Genomic DNA, 20,000 nt, shown 5'->3' with positions numbered 1-20,000 from the left:
ATTGAGCCCCACGTCCTGCTCTGTACTGGGTGCAGAGCCTGCTTAAGATTCTCTCTTTCCCTCTCCCTCTGCACCCTACCCCCTCAAAAAAAAATTGATAAAAAAGATAAAGGATGTAAAGCAGCCAGATCTATAAAGGAGGAGTTTGTGGTCAAATACTGCAGTATTATCTAATCCAGATTACTGATCTACTTCACAGAGGAGTTGGGACAGGACACCCAAACTCCACCTATGAGTTTCCCTTGGGCACTCATGAAATTTCACCTAGTAAAAAGGCAAAGATTCCATTAGGGGCAAGTATTCTTTTCACAAGCACCCAGATTTGATGTGTGGCTTATCTAAGGATATAATCTTACAAATGTGTGGAGTTTGACCTTTAGGGTCAAGTGAGGAAATCAACTAATCAACATTAGATACCAAATGCCCAGTTTTATACACAGCTCCACTCTGGCAATGACAAGAGAATAATAGTGAATATTAAGGCCAACTGAAAGCAATTATTCAACGAGATACATGATCAATCAACAAATATTTCTTTTTTTAAGATTTTATTTATTTAAGAGAGTGAGCAAGAGAGTGAGCGAACGAGCACACACAAGTCGGGGGAGGGAAAAGTAGACTCATGCTGAGCAGGGAGCCCGAAGTAGGGCTCTATCCTAGGACCCTGGGATCATGACCTGAGCCAAAGGCAGACGCCCAACTGACTGAGCCACCCAGGCACCCCTTAACAAATATCTCTTGAGCATCTATTCTTTTTTTTATTTTTATTGTTATGTTAATCACCATACATTACATCATTAGTTTTGGATGTAGTGTTCCATGATTCATTGTTTGTGCATAACACCCAGTGCTCCACGCAGAATGTGCCCTCTTTAATACCCATCACCAGGCTAACCCATCCCCCCACCCCCCTTCCCTAGAACCCTCAGTTTGTTTTTCAGAGTCCATCATCTCTCATGGTTTGTCTCCGCCTCCGACTTACTCCCCTTCATTCTTCCCCTCCTGCTATCTTCTTCTTCTTTTTTTTTCTTAACATATATTGCATTATTTGTTTCAGAAGTACAGATCTGTGATTCAACAGTCTTGCACAATTCACAGCGCTCACCATAGCACATACCCTCCCCAATGTCTATCACCCAGCCACCCCATCCCTCCCACCCCCCACCACTCCAGCAACCCTCAGTTTGTTTCCTGAGGTTAAAAATTCCTCATATCAGCAAGGTCATATGATACATGTCTTTCTCTGATTGACTTATTTCACTCAGCATAACACCCTCCAGTTCCATCCACGTCATTGCAAATGGCAAGATCTCATTCCTTTTGATGGCTGCATAATATTCCATTGTGTATATATACCAAGCTTCTTTATCCATTCATCTGTCGATGGACATCTTGGCTCTTTCCACAGTTTGCTATTGTGGACATTGCTGCGATAAACATTGGGGTGCACATACCCCTTCGGATCCCTACATTTGTATCTTTGGGGTAAATACCCAGTAGTTGAGCATCTATTCTGTGCAAGACACTGTATCTCTGCTAAAAGTCATATGAGTCAGAGGCCCTTCCAATAAGGGGCTAATGACTGAGTTAAAAGGCTAAGACATGTTCCTATGAGAAGATAACTGCAAGGTAATCTACAATCAATGTCAAATGAGTCATATGAACATAATGACCAAGGGGCTTCAGGGGTACAAATGAACAATTCTAATGGATGATCTGGAAGGCTTCCTGGAGAAGGCTGGACTTGTACTAGGTGCTTTCAGTTGGAGAGGACTTTGATAGGTTAAAGAAGACAAAGATCATGCTAGACGAAAAAAAAAAAATGGCATGAGCAGGATACTAAGTAGGAGGGCACAATGCTTGTTTGGTAGATCATCCTGCCTGAACCAGAAGACTTGTTTTGGGCAGTAGCCGGGGAAACGAAAAGCTGAAAAGAAGGGACCATGGGAACTCAGAGTTTGAAGGGATCCTAGAAATGATCAAATCCAAGCTTTGCTCACCTTATTCTCACACAAATACAAATTTCCCTAGTGTGAGACCAATGTTTAACATACATTTTAGTAACGGGTCTAGATTCCTAATATCTACAGGCCTTGTAAGTGTGGCACAGTAGTTAGAGATAAGCTGTGGAGTTGCAGGCCTGGCTAGACCACTTGCTAGATGTTCACCCTCAGGTTAGTTTGTTAGTTTATTTCTTTATTTCTTCACCTACAAATGTGGATAATAGCATACTCACTGAAAATGGAGGTAGGGAGAAAAAGGAGAAAGAGTCCTTGCAGGAGACAGCAGAGGAGGAGGAATTTCCTTCTTTATACACAATAAAGTGTATTGCCAAGGAAAGCTGAAGTAGAGAGAATTCAAGGTAGGGGATGTTGTTTACAGCATCAAACGAACCAAACAGGTCAAGGTGGTTGAGAGCAGCCAAAAGACCACCAACTTTGACAATCTGGAGGTCACTGGTGACCTTTAAGAAATCAATTTTTGTATAAAAGGAGAGAGGCAGATTGTAGAGAAAGATGAGCTAGGAGGGATGGATGGGAAAGGAAGGAAAACAGAAGGTGTGGTGAGGAACTAGAACTACAAAGACCCCTCCTCATTTGCAGTGACAAGAGAGGGAGAAAGATGGCTTTGATTCAAAGGGGTCACAGGGTTCAGTGATATAATGGCTGGATGGGTAGTTCAGCTTAGAACTAAAATGGCTGGTAACTCTTCTAAGGACTTCCAACCCTAGCTTTCCTACTTGCCAAGATGCAGGGGATGGTGATAAAGGAAGAAGGAAGTTCCTACTCACAAAATATCTTCTCTCTTCCTTTTGTCTAGCACTGCATAGGAAGAAAAATGATTATAAAGCAATCTGCCCATTTATAGTACCATAAGATTGCCAGCTGAACAATTGTAAGAGACTCCCTATGTAGTAAAACCTCATTAATTTGGACTTCACTTTTTTGGAATTTGTGGTAATTTCACCTCGGCTGGAGTTACAAAGAAAGGGTACTACTTACAAAGAAAGGGTTCACTAGGCACATAGTGTGAAAAAAGATTGCAAGGGAGCTAATTTAGCCTGCCAGGGCCTATTTCACCTATTTAAAGAAAATAGTCTTTTTTAAGAACTTCAGCATATTCATTATTTGAATGCAAATTGATTCTGCTAATTATAGATTAGCATAATCTGCTGCTAAAATCCTATATCTGCAACACTTTGCTCTCACTGAATATGCTCATTAGAAATAAAACTGCAATTCTTTAAAGTTAGTTCACAATTCAGATGAATCCATACCCCCTTTCTCCACCCTCATGAGTTAACTACAGTTCAGGAGGTATTACTCTAAACTCGCACATCACTTATCATGAATACAGTGGAAAAACTAGTAAGTGATCAAAAAAGGCCTCAGAGCAGCCAAAATAGATGTCTTAAAGTTGATGCCCTAAATCCTATAACTCTCTCCATAGCAGGTTCTCTTACAGCTGATTTAACTCTTACTTAACGTACTAATCTGACATACCAACTTGGAGCTGGCTGGGTTTTTTTGTTTTTTTAAAGTTTATAACTGATTAGAAGGAGAAAAAGGGCTGCTGCATGAAGGGACACTGAGAAACCAGAACTGACTGCAGACTGTAGAAAGGAGACAGGATATATATAAAATATGGCTGTAATAAGTTAAAAGCTACCAGAGTCTAGGACATTTTAGAGTAGAGATAAAAGGCCTATATTCCTTAGCAAACCCTGAAAACTATAATACAGTATTATGGTGCAGTACAATAACTAAAATCTGGAATTCTGCCTCTAAATGATCAAGCAGAGTTGAATACATGCCTTAAAAAGGCAGATACATTCAAACACACACACAATTTGTATCCATAATGGTTAACCTAAAAATGTGAAATGTGTTGATGCTTAAAAAGATAAAGTTCATAATATTATATAATTATAACAATAGCAACATTAAATAACTACTGTGTGCAGATATCATGCTAAGCACTTTACCTATATAATTGCATTTAAATCCTAAGAAGTGGGTTTTAGTATCATTTCTACTTTACAGCTGAAGAAAGTGAAACTCAGAGAGGTTAAGGAACCACCCGCAGGCCACAGACAGAAACAGAGCTGGGATTAGAACTCACAACAGTTCTTTAGCTATAAACTATGCCTTTCCAATGTTCCAGAAAATAAAGCTCTCTAAAAATCACTCTTTTCTTAAGGGCTCCAGATTGCTGTGTCTTACTCTGTTTTTGTTTTCCGAACCTGTATTTGACAAATACCTTGATTTAGAAGCAGAAAGACCTATAATCTAAGAATCAGGTATAATGTTATATGTTTGTAAACATGCTCCATGTTATAAGGTGAATATAAAAGTAATAGTAAAAACAAAAACAGAACAAAACAAAAACATCATGAACGTGTCTATTAGGTCCATCCCCAAATCTCAGGTCAGTCTCTACATACTATGGATACTGTTTTCAAATGAATAGCCAAGCAACAAAGAGATATATTTTAAAATGCCAAATGATCAGTTAAGATTTGGTTCTCCTAAAGCTTCCCCACTCGTTTTGGAGAAATTTAACCTGAGAACAGGCTAATGGAACATGAAGATAAAGGGGGATTGCAGGGGAGGATAAAAACTCAGTTGGCTGTTATAAATGATTTAGGAAAATGTGCTCATCACCTGTTCAAAGAGAGCTATGAGGGCATAAAATGCATGTGGCAGAGTGCATGCTGCGGGAAACAAGGTGGGGTTGCGGACTGCAGATATATGTGGTTATCTGCATTACAAGTAAAAGTAAGGGTAGCACATCACATGTACAAAGAAAAACATACAGTGAAATCATTCATTCATGCAATGCTCTAACTTAAATCAATGCTCTTTATTCATCTTTTTTTGTCTCAAGCCTCAACCCTGACCCATTCAAGGGTCAGCTACAAATGTCACTTTTTTTTTTTTTAGAGAGGTGGGGGGAAGGAGAGAGGGAGAGAGAGAAGGGATGGGGAGAGGGAGGGAGAGAATCTCAAGCAGGCTCCACACCCAGCACAGAGCCTGACGCCGGACTTGATCTCAAAGCTCGCCTTAAGGCTCAATCTCATGACCCCGAAATCATGACCTGAGCTGAAATCAAGAGTTGGACACTTAACGGCCTGAGCCACCCGGGGCCTCTACAAATGTTACTTCTGCTGTGAAGTGTTCCACGATGCCCAAGGCTGAATTACACTCTTCCCCGTTTGTGCTCCCATTGGTTTTTTCCCCCCTTTCCACACTTACCACAGTACCAGTGATACTCTGTCTCATTATTAGAGTTATTCACGTCTGTGTTTTCCCTCTCCCCCCTTTATCCCACCATGAGTTCCTTGAGGGCAGGGGACACTCCCATTTCTGTAGTTCCTACAAATGCCTGCACAGTGCCAGTCACACACTAGGCTCTGGGAAAATGGTGACTCCACAGCACTGGCTCAAGACGGTGCATTATTGCCTAGCTTACCTGAAGGAGCATTTGTTCTTTTTCTTTTCTTGCTTGACTCCCCTCCATTCTCAATGAGGCCTTCTGTGACCAGAGGGCCACTGGCACTACCAAACTGCAGGGGTTCGTTGTTGTTGGCAGGGTCAAAGGGCAGCTGGTTCAATCCTAAAGAAGAAAAAGAAAGCCAAAATCCAGACTCCATTAAGGACTGGGATGTCTCTAGATAGGAGCCACTAGAGGAAAACTCTCTAAATTTTTAAGAACCTAGGGATAACAGGTGAGTTCCTTAAAGCCAGTTGTCCTGTGTAATTTTTCCAGATTTTGCTAAAGAGTACAGAATTAAAATGTAGGGTCTTGTAAGACTGTGGCTTATCTTTGAGAAGATCCCTGACATTTCTGGGAAATCAACATTTTTGGCCACAAGCTATCAATTATCTTCTGCCTCATTCCTTAAAGAGATAGGACCCTTAATTAGAGAGGTGGGGGGAAGGAGAGAGGGAGAATGTAATGAAGTGTGGCTATGGTCGAACCCACTCTTTGAAAAAGCTTGGTCATGTATTCCTCAGGTTATCTCCCTTTTTTTAAAGATTTTATTTATTTATTTGAGAGAGAGCAAGAGCACAGAGGGAGAATGAGAGGGAGAAGCAGACTCCCCACTGAGCAGAGAGCCTGATGTAGAGATGTGGGGCTTGATCCCAGGACCCTGAGATCATGACCCGAGCCGAAGGCAGACGCTTAACTAACTGAGCCACCCAGGTGCCCCTAATTCTTGAGACAGTGTTGTAAAGGTCAACAAAAGCTTGGAGTCTAGTCAGCTAAAAGTCAATCAAGTTTCAGTAAAATGAATGCTAAGGTTCTAACAAAATGTCTTTACATTATTGTTTTTAGTTAAAAGTATACCTATGCTAATGTTTTCAGCCCACGTAACAAATACCATTTCTTCAGCAATCAGACTTTACTCAGAACACCTCCATTAAATGTCTTCTGGGACTTGTCAAACATTCTTCCTTACATCATCTGAGTAAGTGAAAGAATGAAAACTCACTTCTGTATCTTAAGTCAACTGTTCACTGCATCATATCTATGTTCTATTAAATCCCTACTATGTTTAGAACTAAAGAAACAAACATCAATTGCTATGTATTAAAAAACATTCCAATAATGACCAAGACGATTTACAAGGACGAGAATTTAATTTTAATACAATTCACAAATGAAGATGTTTCTTGCACCTGAGTGGTCCCTGAGTCAAATGTGAGTAGTGTTCTATTGCAAAACTTTTCTCAGTATTTCTTTCTGCAGTATTATACTGAACAAGTTCCATGGAAGATGGAATGGTATCATGGAAACAGTCTGTATTTTGGAGCCTGACAGATTAGGGTTAAAATCCTGGCTGTGTCTTTTACTAGCTGGCAATTTGTGTAATCTCCCTTAGTCTTAGTTTCATAATGTGTAAAAGGGGACTGATAACATTTGTACCGGGTTGTTGTTAAGATAAAAAAGATAAAATATATATATTTAAAGTTATTATTATTCTACTATTCTAAGTGAATTAAAAAAAACTTTTCTCTGTAAGGTTGTAAACTCTTCTTAGGAGGATCTCCACCCCAACACTCTACCCTCTCTCCCCACCCCCAACTGTATCCCTGGTGCCTATCACCATGCCTGGTACATAGTGAGTGTTGGATGAATTAATTAATACTCAATAGGGAGGGGGTAGGTGACTCATTCTTTTAACCTATGTAGTTAGAGTAAAGACGTGACAGCTGATAATCAAGAATTAATGCCACAACTTAAAAGTTCTGGTGCTGATTATATCAACATTAAAATAATTAGATTTCAAATGCATCTCCATCATTTCTTAAAGATTTTATTTATTTGAGAGAGAGAATTAGAGAGAGAGAGAGAGCACATGAGAGGGGGGAGGGTCAGAGGGAGAAGCAGACTCTCTGCTGAGCAGGGAGCCCGATGCGGGACTCGATCCCAGGACTCCAGGATCATGACCTGAGCCAAAGGCAGTCGCTTAACCAACTGAGCCACCCAGGCACCCGCATCTCCATCATTTGAGTACTATACTGCAGGATGGTGAAAGCTTGATCAAAAGGAATGCTTAAGGATTAGGAGGTTCTGATTAATGATAGATAATCAGAAAATTTTTTCTTATTTTGTTTTGCATTTGATAATTTTACAGAATATATTAGTCCATTTCCCTGCCTTATCAAGTAGATGACCGAAGATCTTACAGGACTTCAGAGCCATAATCTATAAAGGGAAGTTAATAACAGTGCCTAACTCATGGGACTGTTAAAAGGATTAAAATGAAATTATGTATGTGGAACATTCTGCATTACATCTGGCATATAAGCAGATACTCAATAAATATTAACTGCCACTACCATAATTTTGAATTTCTATTTCCATTCCATTTCAACTTCTAGAATTGTCGATGTACAATGTGAGGAGAGTGGTCTGGTCTGAAATTGCTCTGATCCAAGGATAGACCCTACTTCCCTCATCGAATGTTTTCATTGCTGTTTGAAAAGCTGGAGTTCAGGAAAAGAATCTGCTAATTAAAAGTATTCAGTCATAGATATTTGACTATAATTGTTTTGCCTTTTATTTAGTCCCAGATGATAACTTTAGGGATTTAGGTATTTTGTTCCTCATACTAGCATATAGATTTTTGTTTGACACTAAATAAAACTGAGATTTCAAGTATTTTCTGTGTATCCACCTCAGATATGATCCAGATATGTGAAAATCCTGATAATTTAGCGCACCATCTCAGGCCTTTTTTTTTTTCAATTTTATTTATTTATTTGACAGAGAGAGATACAGCGAGAGAGGGAACACAAGCAGGGGGAGTGGGAGAGGGAGAAGCAGGCTTCCCGCGGAGCAGGGAGCCTGATGTGGGGCTCAATCCCAGGACCCGGGGATCATGACCCGAACCGAAGGCAGACGCTTAACGACTGAGCCACCCAGGTGCCCCTCAGGTCTTGTTTCTTATAGAAAAGTCTCTCATATCAAGATCAGAAAGACCTGTCATTCAGTAAGTTGATTCATTGAATATGAATCCACATTTTGTATTATCTGGGACCCAAGTCTCCAGTCTCCAAAGATTTGTAGTTTAAGAACAAGGGCTGTAGAGATAGCAAAATCCTTTGACACCAGTGCTTTCTAGCCACTTTCATTTATTCTTTTATTTCTCCCCTAAGACAACACTAAATAAACCAATAAGTCAGTAAATCAATAGGTACTTAGAGGCTTTTCTGTGTCATGTGTATGTGATCCAAGCTGAGTGCTACTGTAAATAAAATAGCACCATTAAAATGATTTAAATTCTAAAAAGAAAACTACCACTTTAAAGAATTCTTACTGCAGAAATTATGACTTAAATGTAAAATATTAGCAATGACCATATTGTAATTGTCACTGAAACTACAGAATTTATCTTTAAATCTCTTATGGAAGCTATTTCTCCTGTTTTTCTACTAGGCATGATGAAACCATTAGATTAAGAAGACATTAGGAAAATATTAGATGAGGAAGAAACTTTTGAGGTTATTTAGTTCATTCTTTTATGCAGTAATCTTACCTATAGGATTCCTGACAGGCCTAAACCCCGGGGGGGTGGGGGGGACTTCGCCTGGGGACCATTCCTTGCTGTGCTCCCGGAGATTCACCTTGCTTTGCTTACCTTTTTCAAAACTACCGCCTCCTCTATTTTGAGGGTTCCTTTCATTTACCCCAAACTGCCTGTGAAGGATGATGCATTTTATTCAACTATTAACTTGCTTATTGTCCCTAAAATGAGAGCATAGCATGTCTAACTTTTTAAAGGTTCTACTGATAATTACAGCAAGAAAAACAAATGAGGGAGTAACGAATAGTTAACAGAGCAATGTTAGAAATTTTCCAAAGTCTGGGGCACCTGGGTGGCTCAGTCATTTGAGCATCCGATTCTTGATTTCGGCTCAGGTCATGATCTCAGGGTCCTGAGATGGAGCCTGCGTCAGGCTCTGTGCTCAGCGGGGAGTCTGCTTGGGATTCTCTCTCTCTCTCTCTCTCTCTCTCTCTCCCTCTCCCTCTGCCTCTCACCCCCACGTTCTCGCTCTCTCTAATATAAATAAATAAATCTTTTAAAAAAAGAAATTTTCTAAAGTCATATAGTTCTCACAGTCCTTGCCCTTTTATCCCTAAGGATAAATTTAATAAAACTTTGAACTTTGCTCATTCATTTCTCCTCACATCTTGTCCCCTCATTGCCTAATCCCACAACACATACAGTTTTTCTAAAGGGAAGCACAAATTGATAAAAGCAAAGGAAAATGGATAATAAACACTGGTGTTATAGGTTTTTGCTACTACTGTAGCTTATGATCACAATCAAGTCCATGTGGTAATGTAATCCCATCTAAAACCAGGCTGACTGGTTTAGAGAGCTGACCAGCTGTTATTTCATGTCAAGTCAAAATACAGATTATCTGACTTCATAACACAAATGAGGCCACTTTAGAGACTATGCATATTAGGGAAGGGTCGGGGTGGGGGTCCTTGGAGAATGACATTTCTCATCCAACGGAACCAGCAAATTAAACATCTCAGAATGAAGTGTGGTTCTTAGTTCACATGCAATGATGTCTGCCATACAGATGCAAATGATTCCTGGGTTTTGAGGAGAGCACTAAAGAATTTTCATGACTCTTGTGAAAGAAGATCAATGATCTCTTTGTGCCCAGCTGCTGTTATAGTTACTGTCACAATTGACTTTACAGAGCTTTCCACTATCAGGTCAAATTAGGACTAGCCTTCATGATGCAATCTAACACTTTTAATGATTGCTCCAGGTTATGGTAGGGAAATATGACCCTGTGGTCCCTGCCACTTCTTATTTGCAGCTGTGGCCCATGGACTGAAGGTGGTACAATCTTAGCAAAAAGAAAACACAATTATACTCTGGATTAGTTCCCTTTCAAAGAAAATGGTTAGGTCCTGAGAAATCTGGTAAATTCAATTCAAGGCAGCAATCTCCAGACAGACACTTAGATTGAAAAAAAAAATAGAGTATCCATTTTTGGCAAAAGTAACACTATAGTTAATTTATATATAAAACAAATTTCTGTAACCTGAGTCCTATTTTCCAAGTAACTTCAGTTTGAAATCAGATATGGGACTCCATGGTAATAAGGGGAAGTAGAGGGTCTCCAAATTAGTTTTTAATTCAAAAGTTTTGGAGAAACACAGGGTTATTGGGATAATGGTCAGGACCTTAATGTGCTGGCAGGTGCTTTTGTAGGATTTATCCCATCCCTGGGAGCCTCTCCTCCTTCCTCAGCGTAGGCCTGAAAATCTCTGACTCCCTATTTTCAGCTCTCACTACCTAGCTACTCCACTTGCTACTTCTGAGGGAATATTTGCAATGTCTCACAGATCTGGGCTGCAATTATCACTCTCCAACCACAGGGGTTAGCAGCCAAAACCAATGAACATTTCTCAGTTCCAGGTCTTAGCTGATGTCAAACAAACGAAACCTACTTTGTCAATTTCATGAGTTCAATATTCTGTGCAACTGGTTTAGTTGAAACAAGAGTCATCCTAAAAGATTAATAGGGGAGCAAAGAGAACAGGGAAAGTGATGAGAAAGAAAAGGGCCCAAATCCTTTTCTACTAAGGGACTTGCTTGAATGGTGGTGAACATAAAAACTTTCAGGGAAAAATGTACATTTATGTCACTCTTTCAAGCTGTGATACAGGTGACAGGCAGATTTTTATTGACCGTGATCATTTAGCAACTTTTAGGGACTCCCCAAACTACTTGGTCATGCATTCAAGTCCTTCAAAATAAGGCCCTACTCATTCTGAGCACTGTTCCTTACCAAGCCCCGGTTTGTCCTCTACCCCAACACTTTTCAAACTTTAATGTGCACACATGTTCTCAGGGGAGCTTGTTAAAATGCAGATTCTGATTTAATAAGTCTGGGTTGTGGTCTGCTTTACTAACAAGTTCCAGATGATGCTGATCCTGCTGGTGTGGGGAATCACGCTTTGAGTAGAAAAGACTGACACTCTAGCAAAATGGGACTACCTGGTGTTCAATGAATCATTCCAGTACTTTCCTATCTCCACACCTTTGGCTCACAATGCTCCACCACCTACTTCTTGATTTCCAACCTTCAAAACACTATCCTTCTCTAAGGGTTTATCTCACATGCTATTTCCTTCATCATTCCTTTCCTTATCCACTTTCACCCAACCCATTAAATACACAGCAATGGAGCCGGGCTACCAGGGGATCAACCATTCATTGGCTGTTAAGAATGTGTTCTGCTTTACAAACATTATCTTTTAATTTTATTTTCTAGTTATTATTCCCATTTTACAACAAAGAAAGGCAAACTTACAGAGTTTAAGTAAATTTCCCAACGTCATACAGCTAATAAACAATATAGCAAGGAACTTGGGCTTTTTTTTTTTTTTTTAATTCTAAAACACTCTTCTGGTTCTCCTCAGATCTTCATCTGCATTTTACATATGCCTTTTAGAGCATGCCTTGAGTATTTGTCTTATCCTCCCTTCTCTCCTGCCTTACCCACTGCCACTTGTAAACTCCTTTAGCACACACTTTACATCCCAGTCATTGTTAAAATCTCCTCCCCCACGATTCCTGGCATGATGCCTTGTACAATGTTATAAGCACTCCAGAAATGCGTACTGAACTGAATTCAGCTCCAGCTTGGGTACAATAGTCGTGTTTCCCACCCCAGATGCCAACCAACCTGCTGCTGGGACTATCATGAAGGGAAGAAGGAAGTATGGTTTTTGGGTTCCTTCAGCATTCTTGGTATCCCCTCTATCCTAGGATCCCTGAAGACTCTTTGGGGAGTGGTGGTAGGTGATCATACACTCTACCCCTAACCTTGATTCTGCATAACTTCATTCTCCATTTCCAAAGGCAAAACTGTTCTTCCACTAAGACTCTCATATCAGAAAACACTATAAAAGAAACTCCATATATGGATCTTTTCTTAATAGTTCTATGGACATCAGGTTACAGATTCCTGCTTTACTAACTACAGCCAAGAAAAGGCAATTCCTAGAGATGTACTGTCCACCACAGTAGCCATTAGCCAGAGTAGCCATACGGCTATTTAAATCTAAGTTTAAATGAAATGAAATGAAGAGTTCAGTTCCTGAGCAGCACTAAGCCACATTTCAAGTGCTCAACAGCCATATGCACCTAGTGGCTACTGTCGTAGTAAGCACAGCGCAGAGTATTTCCATCATCACAGAAAATTTTACTGGACAGTGCTGCTCTAGAATAGACCTGGATTCAAATCCACACCTGCTAGTTACTAGGTGTATCATTTACAAGAGGTATAAAGCAAGCCACGATCTGAGACTGCTTCTGCACCGTAAAATGGGAATAATGCCCCCTCCTATAGGAAGTGAGGAAAATTCAGTGAGAGAATGTATATTTAGGGTCTAGCACATATTAGACACTAAATAAGTGTATAGCTCCCTTCTTCTAGTCTAATTGAGGAAACTTATATGAATTTGCCTTAAAAATGGAATAGGAAAGTTTGAGTGGCTGGCTCTTTAGGCCCCCAGGCTACATCCTATTTACAGCTTAGGAGATGTTAGCTCTGCATTCATTTTTTTTTTAATTTTTTATTGTTATGTTAATCACCATATATTACATCATTAGTTTCTGATGCAATGTTCCATGATTCATTGTTTGTTCATAACACCCAGTGCTCCATGCAGAACGTGCCCTCCTCAATACCCATCACCAGGCTAACCCATCCCCCCACCCCCCTACCCTCTAGAACCCCCAGTTTGTTTTTCAGAGTCCATCATCTCTCATGGTTCGTCTCCCCCTCTGACATACTCCCCTTTTCTTCCTCTCCTGTTATCTTCTTCTTTTTCTTTTTTCTTAAAATATGTTGCGTTATTTGTTTCAGAAGTACAGATCTGTGATTCAACAGTCTTGCACAATTCACAGCGCTCACCGTAGCACATACCCTCCCCAATGTCTATCACCCAGCCATCCCATCCCTCCCACCCCCAACCACTCCAGTAACACTCAGTTTGTTTCCTGAGATTAAGAATTCCTCATATCAGTGAGGTCATGTGATACATGTCTTTCTCTGATTGACTTATTTCACTCAGCATAACACCCTCCAGGTCCATCCACGTCGTTGCAAATGGCAAGATCTCATTCCTTTTGATGGCTGCATAATATTCCATTGTGTATATATACCACATCTTCTTTATCCATTCATCTGTCGATGGGCATCTTGGCTCTTTCCACAGTTTGGCTATTGTGGACATAGCTCTGCATTCATTTTATAACCCTTTTTCTTTCAGATAATAAAACAGCCATCAAGGTAAAACATTAATAAATAATGCTGGGAATAGTCAGTGATGACTCTTTGCTTGTACTGTTTTTAGGAGAGGAGACCATATTTGTCACCTTGAACTTCCCAACATGAAAGAACCACACTTTACCCTTACAACTGAAAGGCCTCCTCTCAAAGCATTAATCAGTGCTCAGTTTTGGCTGGCTGCTATGAGAATACTGCTAACAGTGACACGAGAACGGGAATGGAGAAGGACAATTTCTCTCCAAATTCGTATTTTCCTATGCTCAGAACGTTCTCTGTTTTTCCTGTGGGGCTGACATGTCTCAGGCCTAGTAAAGGTGAATTATTTCAGGAAAGTCTGAACTAAATCTGTTAAAGTGCTTGAGTTCCATGAGCAGGAAAGCAAAATATATATTTCTAACTTCAAGAAGAAGAATGCTTCAGGATTCTTTTTCCCCCATACAATTTAAGGCTTGGGAAACACAGCAAAATCACATTCCTCGATGAAAACAAAGTTCAAAAAAATGTTGATTTGATAGAACAGTTCAAAGTGACAGATGGTAGACGGGTGATTTATCATCTTCCTTAGGATAAAGTCTGACAATCTTCAGAGGAACTCAGAAGAGAAAGTCTTATTTTCCTGTAGTTTAGCCCAGGGAACAGTTACAGCAACCACCCTTCTCTCCACATCTTTGAGGGTGGGGGATTAGAAAGATGGTGATTCATCAGTGCCTGCTTTGAGCTGGCTCTAGGCCATGCTGCAATTCCTGTTGACCAATTTTCCACGTGAGTGACAGCAAAAGGGCAGGTTCCTAACACTGACCATTAGGTTATCTGTTTAATACTTGCCTGAGAATGTGCCCAGAGGCACTGTATTATGGGTGTCTCTGTCTAAATAAAATAAATAATTGCAGATTTCAGAGCCTGAGGACAGAGAGTTGTTCTGGTATTGAAACTGGAGTCTATCTTGTCAGATCTGTAATGAGGTCTTCCCTTCAGGCTGATTGATTTCATAAAGCTGAGGTAATTATCAAAAGTAAGCACAGTTCTCCCTGCAGAAACCACTTTGCTGGTTTTGAAAACTAGCTAGTCAGCTGGATCTGGTCAGGAGGCTTGGCTGAGCCAGCCCTTTCAGTAGCAACAGTTACTACACACAGAGTACACCAATTTGTTCTAATAGATTAAGACGCCAGTAAATATGCTGTAAACAAGGTTCAGCAAAATAATTTCACATGCTCTAAGTGAGTGAAAATTGAAGTAGCAGTCAGATAAATCTGCATTTCAGTGTAGGATGCTTTGGAGGGGAGAGTGAGAGCTGGAACTCTTTGGTCTTTGCAGAGTTAATTTTATCGATCAGTGCTAGAAGGATATTGGTATCCTTCAAGACTGATGCACTGCATTAATAAAATTTGTATCTTTGTTTTCCCTAAAATGTACACACTAATTTCACTAGATTTTCTCATTTCATTCAGCCTTCATTAACTATTTATCCAATCACTGTGCTACAATTTTAATTGCCTTCTAATTAACCAATGATGAGTTTATGATTTAGCGTTCCCTAAAGATAGAACTACATACAGTAAATCTTCATTCACATGCTCAAAAAATTTCATCCTCCCTCCTTTCCCCCCCACCCCATTAATTTTGCTATACTGTATCACTAATGTTCTGGAGTTATGCTTTCTGCACTCCTAATATTTGATCCTCCTTTGGACTAGTTTTTCAAGAATGTATGAAAAACAACCCTGCATTAGCTGCAAAATTAAACATGCAGGAGAAAACAGATTTCCGTAATATGATAATACATCTTTTATAGATCCATACCTCCACTATAACAATTCCACCTGAGGACTATCAGGGTGTCAGAAAACGATAAACTCCTTTAGAGATGTCCCTGGGCTGAAGTCAAACCTACTACTGAGGAGAAAGCTAGAATCTACTCCTTGAGAAGGTAACATGACTGTAAAGGAAAAAGCCGGCAAAAAAAAGATCGAATCTGTGTTTGAAACAAGTCTTACTGTTGTTGTCATATAAAAGAATAAGTCGGATCTTAATTTTGCTCCAGCCGGGAGTCTGAGATATTCAGTATGTAGTGGAATGATTGAATCTATGAAATAATAGTGATAGATGGTCTCTCTTCTTATTCATCTAATTCATTCAAACAATTCTGTGTGCCGGGCAGTATGCTAGGCCCTAGCATTTCAGGACTCAATAAAACAGTTTCTTTCCTCAAAAAGATTACAATCAGAAAGGAAGGCCGATAAATACACAGGAAATCTGGCCCAAATTACTGCATCAGCTTTGTCTCTTGCTACTTCCCACAAATACCCTTTGCTTCATTCATACCAAACTTTTCAAATTCCTCAAATATGCTATGCCTTTTCATGTCTGTGCTTCTTTTTTTTTTAAGTTATTTTACTGGTAGTAACATAACATAAAATCTACACTGTTAACACAATTTTAAGTGTACAGTACTGGATTGTTAACCATAGGCATGATGTTGTACAGCAGATCTCTAGAATTTATTCATCTTGTGTAATTCAAACTTCATGCCCACTGATTAGCAATTTTCCATTCCTCCTGCCCCCCGGCCACTGATAACCACCATTCTGCCCTCTGATTCTATGGGTTTGACTATTTTAGATACTTCATATAAGTGAAATTATGCAAGATTTGTCTTTCTGTGACTGGCTTATTTCACTTAGCATAATGTCTTCAAGGTTCATCCATGTTCTTACATATTACAGGATTTCCTTTTTATGGCTGAATAACATTCCATTGTATGTACATCCTACTATTTTTAATCCATTCATCTGTCAGACATTTAGGCAATTTCCACATTATGGCTATCATGGGTAGTGCTACCATGAATGCTGGTGCTAATATCTTTTTGAGATTTCAATTCTTTGGGATAAATACCCAGAATTGGGATTGCTGGATCATACAGTTCTATTTCTAATTTTTTGAGGAACCTCCATATGTTTTCCATAGCAGCTGTACCATTTCACATTCCCATCAACAGTGCACAAGGGTTCCAATTACTCCACATCCTTGCTAACCCTTTTTATTTTTTTAATAGCCACCCTCACAAGTGTGAGGTGTTATCCATTGTAGTTTTCATTTGCATTTCTCTTATGGTAGTGACATTAAGCATCTTTTCATATACATGTTGGCTATTTGTGCATCTTCTTTGCAGAAATTCCTATTCAAGTCTTTAGGCTTTTTCTTAAATTGGGCTATTAAGGTTTTTTTTCTATTGAGTTGTAGGAGTTCTTCATATATTCTGAAGATTAATTCTTTATGTTTTCTCCCATTTAGTAGGTTGCCTTTTCACTCTGTTGATTGTTTCCATTCTAAGCTTTTTAGTTTGATGTGGTACCACCTGCCTGTTTTTACTTTTGTTGCCTATGATTTTGGTGTCGTATCATGAAATCACAGCCGAGACCAATGTCATAAAGCTTTTCACCTATGTTTTCTTCAGGAATTTTAGTTTAAAATTTTATATTTAAATGTTTAATACATTTTGAGTTGATTTTTGTGTATGTGTGAGATAAGGGTCTAAATTCATTCCTCTGCATGTGGATATCAGTTTTCTCAACACCATTTACTGAAGAGACTATCTTTTCCTCATTGCACATTCTTTGCACCCTTGTTGATGTTCAATGGACTGTATATGCATGGATTTGTTTCTGGGTTCTCTTTTCTGTGCTCTGTACATACCATTCCCTTTGCTTGAATTATAATTTTCCCTTTTTCCACCTGGAGAGCTCTTATTCATCCTTTAAAACCTTGATCAAATGTCACCTCTTCAGTGAAATGTTTCTTAATCCCCAAAAGCTCGCTCCACAGGAATACACAGAACCTTTTTATCAGAGCACTTATTAGGACCTTGGGGTTCCTTCTAGATGTTTGTGGGTTTGTGTGTATTATGGGTGGAAGGTTGCCAACAGCTGATCTGTGCCTTAGAAAGCTTATGCTTATGGCAGAATGAAGGATGCAGTGGAGGTGAGAAGTCACCAGAGGTAGAGAGACCAGTTAGAACACCAGAGTGATACGGGGGAGAGATGACAGTAATATTACTTCAGACAGTGTCAATGCATGGGGGAAAAATGAGGGGATTTCAGAGATATTCATGAGGTAGAATCCTCTGGATTTGGTGTCTAATTAGATCTGGGAATTGAGGGGAAGAAAGGAGTCTGAGATGACTCCATTTTAAAGCTCTTAAATCACAATCTTGAAAATCATGCAAGGTTTGTGGGCTTCGGTATGAGAAAAAACACAATCCATTGGAAGCATATCCACAAAGCTATGCTTAAAACCACTTCCAATCTCTATTTACCATGACATAAAGGCTGCCAGGGAACACCAGCAAATGGCTTATACTTGACCTTTACTATGTATTCTTAACAAAGCCTGTCAAAAGATATCAATTCATCCAGAAAAATATAAAGCAGAATAGTCTAAGAGGCAGGATAATATACTATTGGGCTAAGGAGAGAGAAAAACATTTTAATAATAGCTCTCAGGCTTGGTTTATTTTGTCTACAGCATTCACTGACAAAGTGTATTTGAAGGTCAAGAAGACTTAATAAATTCCTTCCATTCCTCCCTTCATATTTCTCTCTTTTCTCCTCCTCCCAAAGAACACCTCAAAATGGTCTTATTAGAAAATCTTGCATTTTAATAGCAGTTGTCTTTTAGCTATTATAGTATGTTGGATTAAGCTGATGTTTCTCCTTTTAACAATACTCAAAGAAAGCTTGGAAAAATTAATGCCATGTTGTTTTTCATCCTGCCACAGAATATAGCAATGTAATTGTCTCCTGGAGAAGAAGCACTCTAATCATCTTTAACTTTAAAGTAAATTCATTTCAGAAAGATGCTTTGAGACAAACAACTGACAGAGCAAATCAGGGTTCCTAGGAGATTGTGAAGTGATGGATTGTGTTGAAGAGAGTGCTATAACTGAATTCGATTCCATGAACATTTCAACTTAAGAGTTTCTCTGCAACAAAAGAGCACTGCATGAAAGTTAAAGTCCTGTTACATCATGAGATAGAGGCCTTAAATACTGCATAGATCCTTAACACCTAAGAGTTCTAGGCACCCCAGAGGCAGCAAGTGGACAGCCAATTATTCTGATTACACAATAGAGGAATCTGTTGTACCAGGTAAAGTCAGAGTGTGAAAGCATAGTAACTTTCTAAAACTGCCTTTAAGAAGAATCCAGGACTGGAATAGACCCAAACACCCTTTCAGTTCAACTGACATTCTTGCGATCTTGGAATGGGTTTTAAAAGCCACAGTGTTACTTTGATGTAAAAGATCATTCCAATTTGTATTTCCTTCCTAACTGAATCCATTTCCATCTTCCATTAGGTTCTTTTTGTTATTGTTATTTTTTTTGAGCCTCTTCCCTACAGGTTTGGGGAAAGGCATTCTTTGAAGACAGATGTGGATTGGTAAATTTACAGCCTTGGTATATTTACAAGCTCAGATTTTCCTGGAAATTGCACACTTGCCTAGGATGATGGTGGAAAGAAGAAATGGAATAGCAATGAACTAAGGCCATGAATACCTCACCAAGCAGCCTAGCCTCCTGGGCAGATGCCAAGCATGACCATAGAATCACAGCACATTAAACCAACTCTATTTAAGAGTACTCCCTTTGGGCTCCTAAAAGGCAATTGTTTTCTCTGATACACATGTGACCCAAATCGGGCTTGCCACAAAGTGAACAGTGCCAAAAGACGCTCCCATATTCCTTTGTTTTTCACCAACTACATTCTGCCTTGACCCAGTCCCCAACCTCACAGATTTGTTAGGAGTGTCCCCAGAAAAGATCAAGACTTTAAGGCAGTGCATCTCATTTCTGGCTACATATTAAAGTTACCTGGGGAACTTTTAAAAAATATCAACACCTGGGCCCCACCCCTATAAATCTAATTTAATTGGTCTGGGTGGGGCCTTAGGATCTAGTTTTTAAAAGCTGCCAGGGGATCATAATGTGCAACCAGGACTCCACACCGCTGCTCTAAATGAAGCAGATTAGTATACGCTGACCAAAGTGTTTTTTTCTAAGTTAAAATCAGGCAACACATAGAAGGTAATTTAATTTACTCATTACATACAATATGCAGAAAACTGTATTGGTTGTGTGGTATAAATAGGTTAGACCTAAATTTA

At 39.4% G+C, this 20,000-nt stretch overlaps 1 protein-coding gene across 15 annotated transcripts in view; it reads right to left on the bottom strand.

The window, feature by feature from the left end:
• Positions 1 to 20,000, bottom strand: part of ENOX2 (ecto-NOX disulfide-thiol exchanger 2) — a 279,817-nt gene that overhangs the window by 150,199 nt on the left and 109,618 nt on the right. For 11 of the 15 annotated variants that reach the window (XM_073879143.1, XM_073879139.1, XM_073879138.1 and 8 more), the window contains one exon: positions 5,473 to 5,616. The exons of the other annotated variants lie outside the window; for them this stretch is intronic. Coding sequence is in view for 2 of the 11 variants with exons in the window: in XM_073879136.1 (XP_073735237.1) it covers positions 5,473 to 5,616 (144 nt within the window). In the remaining 9 variants the exon portion in view is untranslated. The remainder of the gene's footprint in view (positions 1 to 5,472; positions 5,617 to 20,000) is intronic. 15 annotated transcript variants of the gene reach the window in all.

Source organism: Callorhinus ursinus, unplaced genomic scaffold, assembly GCF_003265705.2.
Source record: "Callorhinus ursinus isolate GAN/ISIS: 27379988/994484 unplaced genomic scaffold, GSC_fseal_2.0 scaffold33, whole genome shotgun sequence".
NCBI classification, from domain to species: domain Eukaryota; kingdom Metazoa; phylum Chordata; class Mammalia; order Carnivora; family Otariidae; genus Callorhinus; species Callorhinus ursinus.
This window is presented reverse-complemented; position numbering and strand designations above follow the sequence as displayed.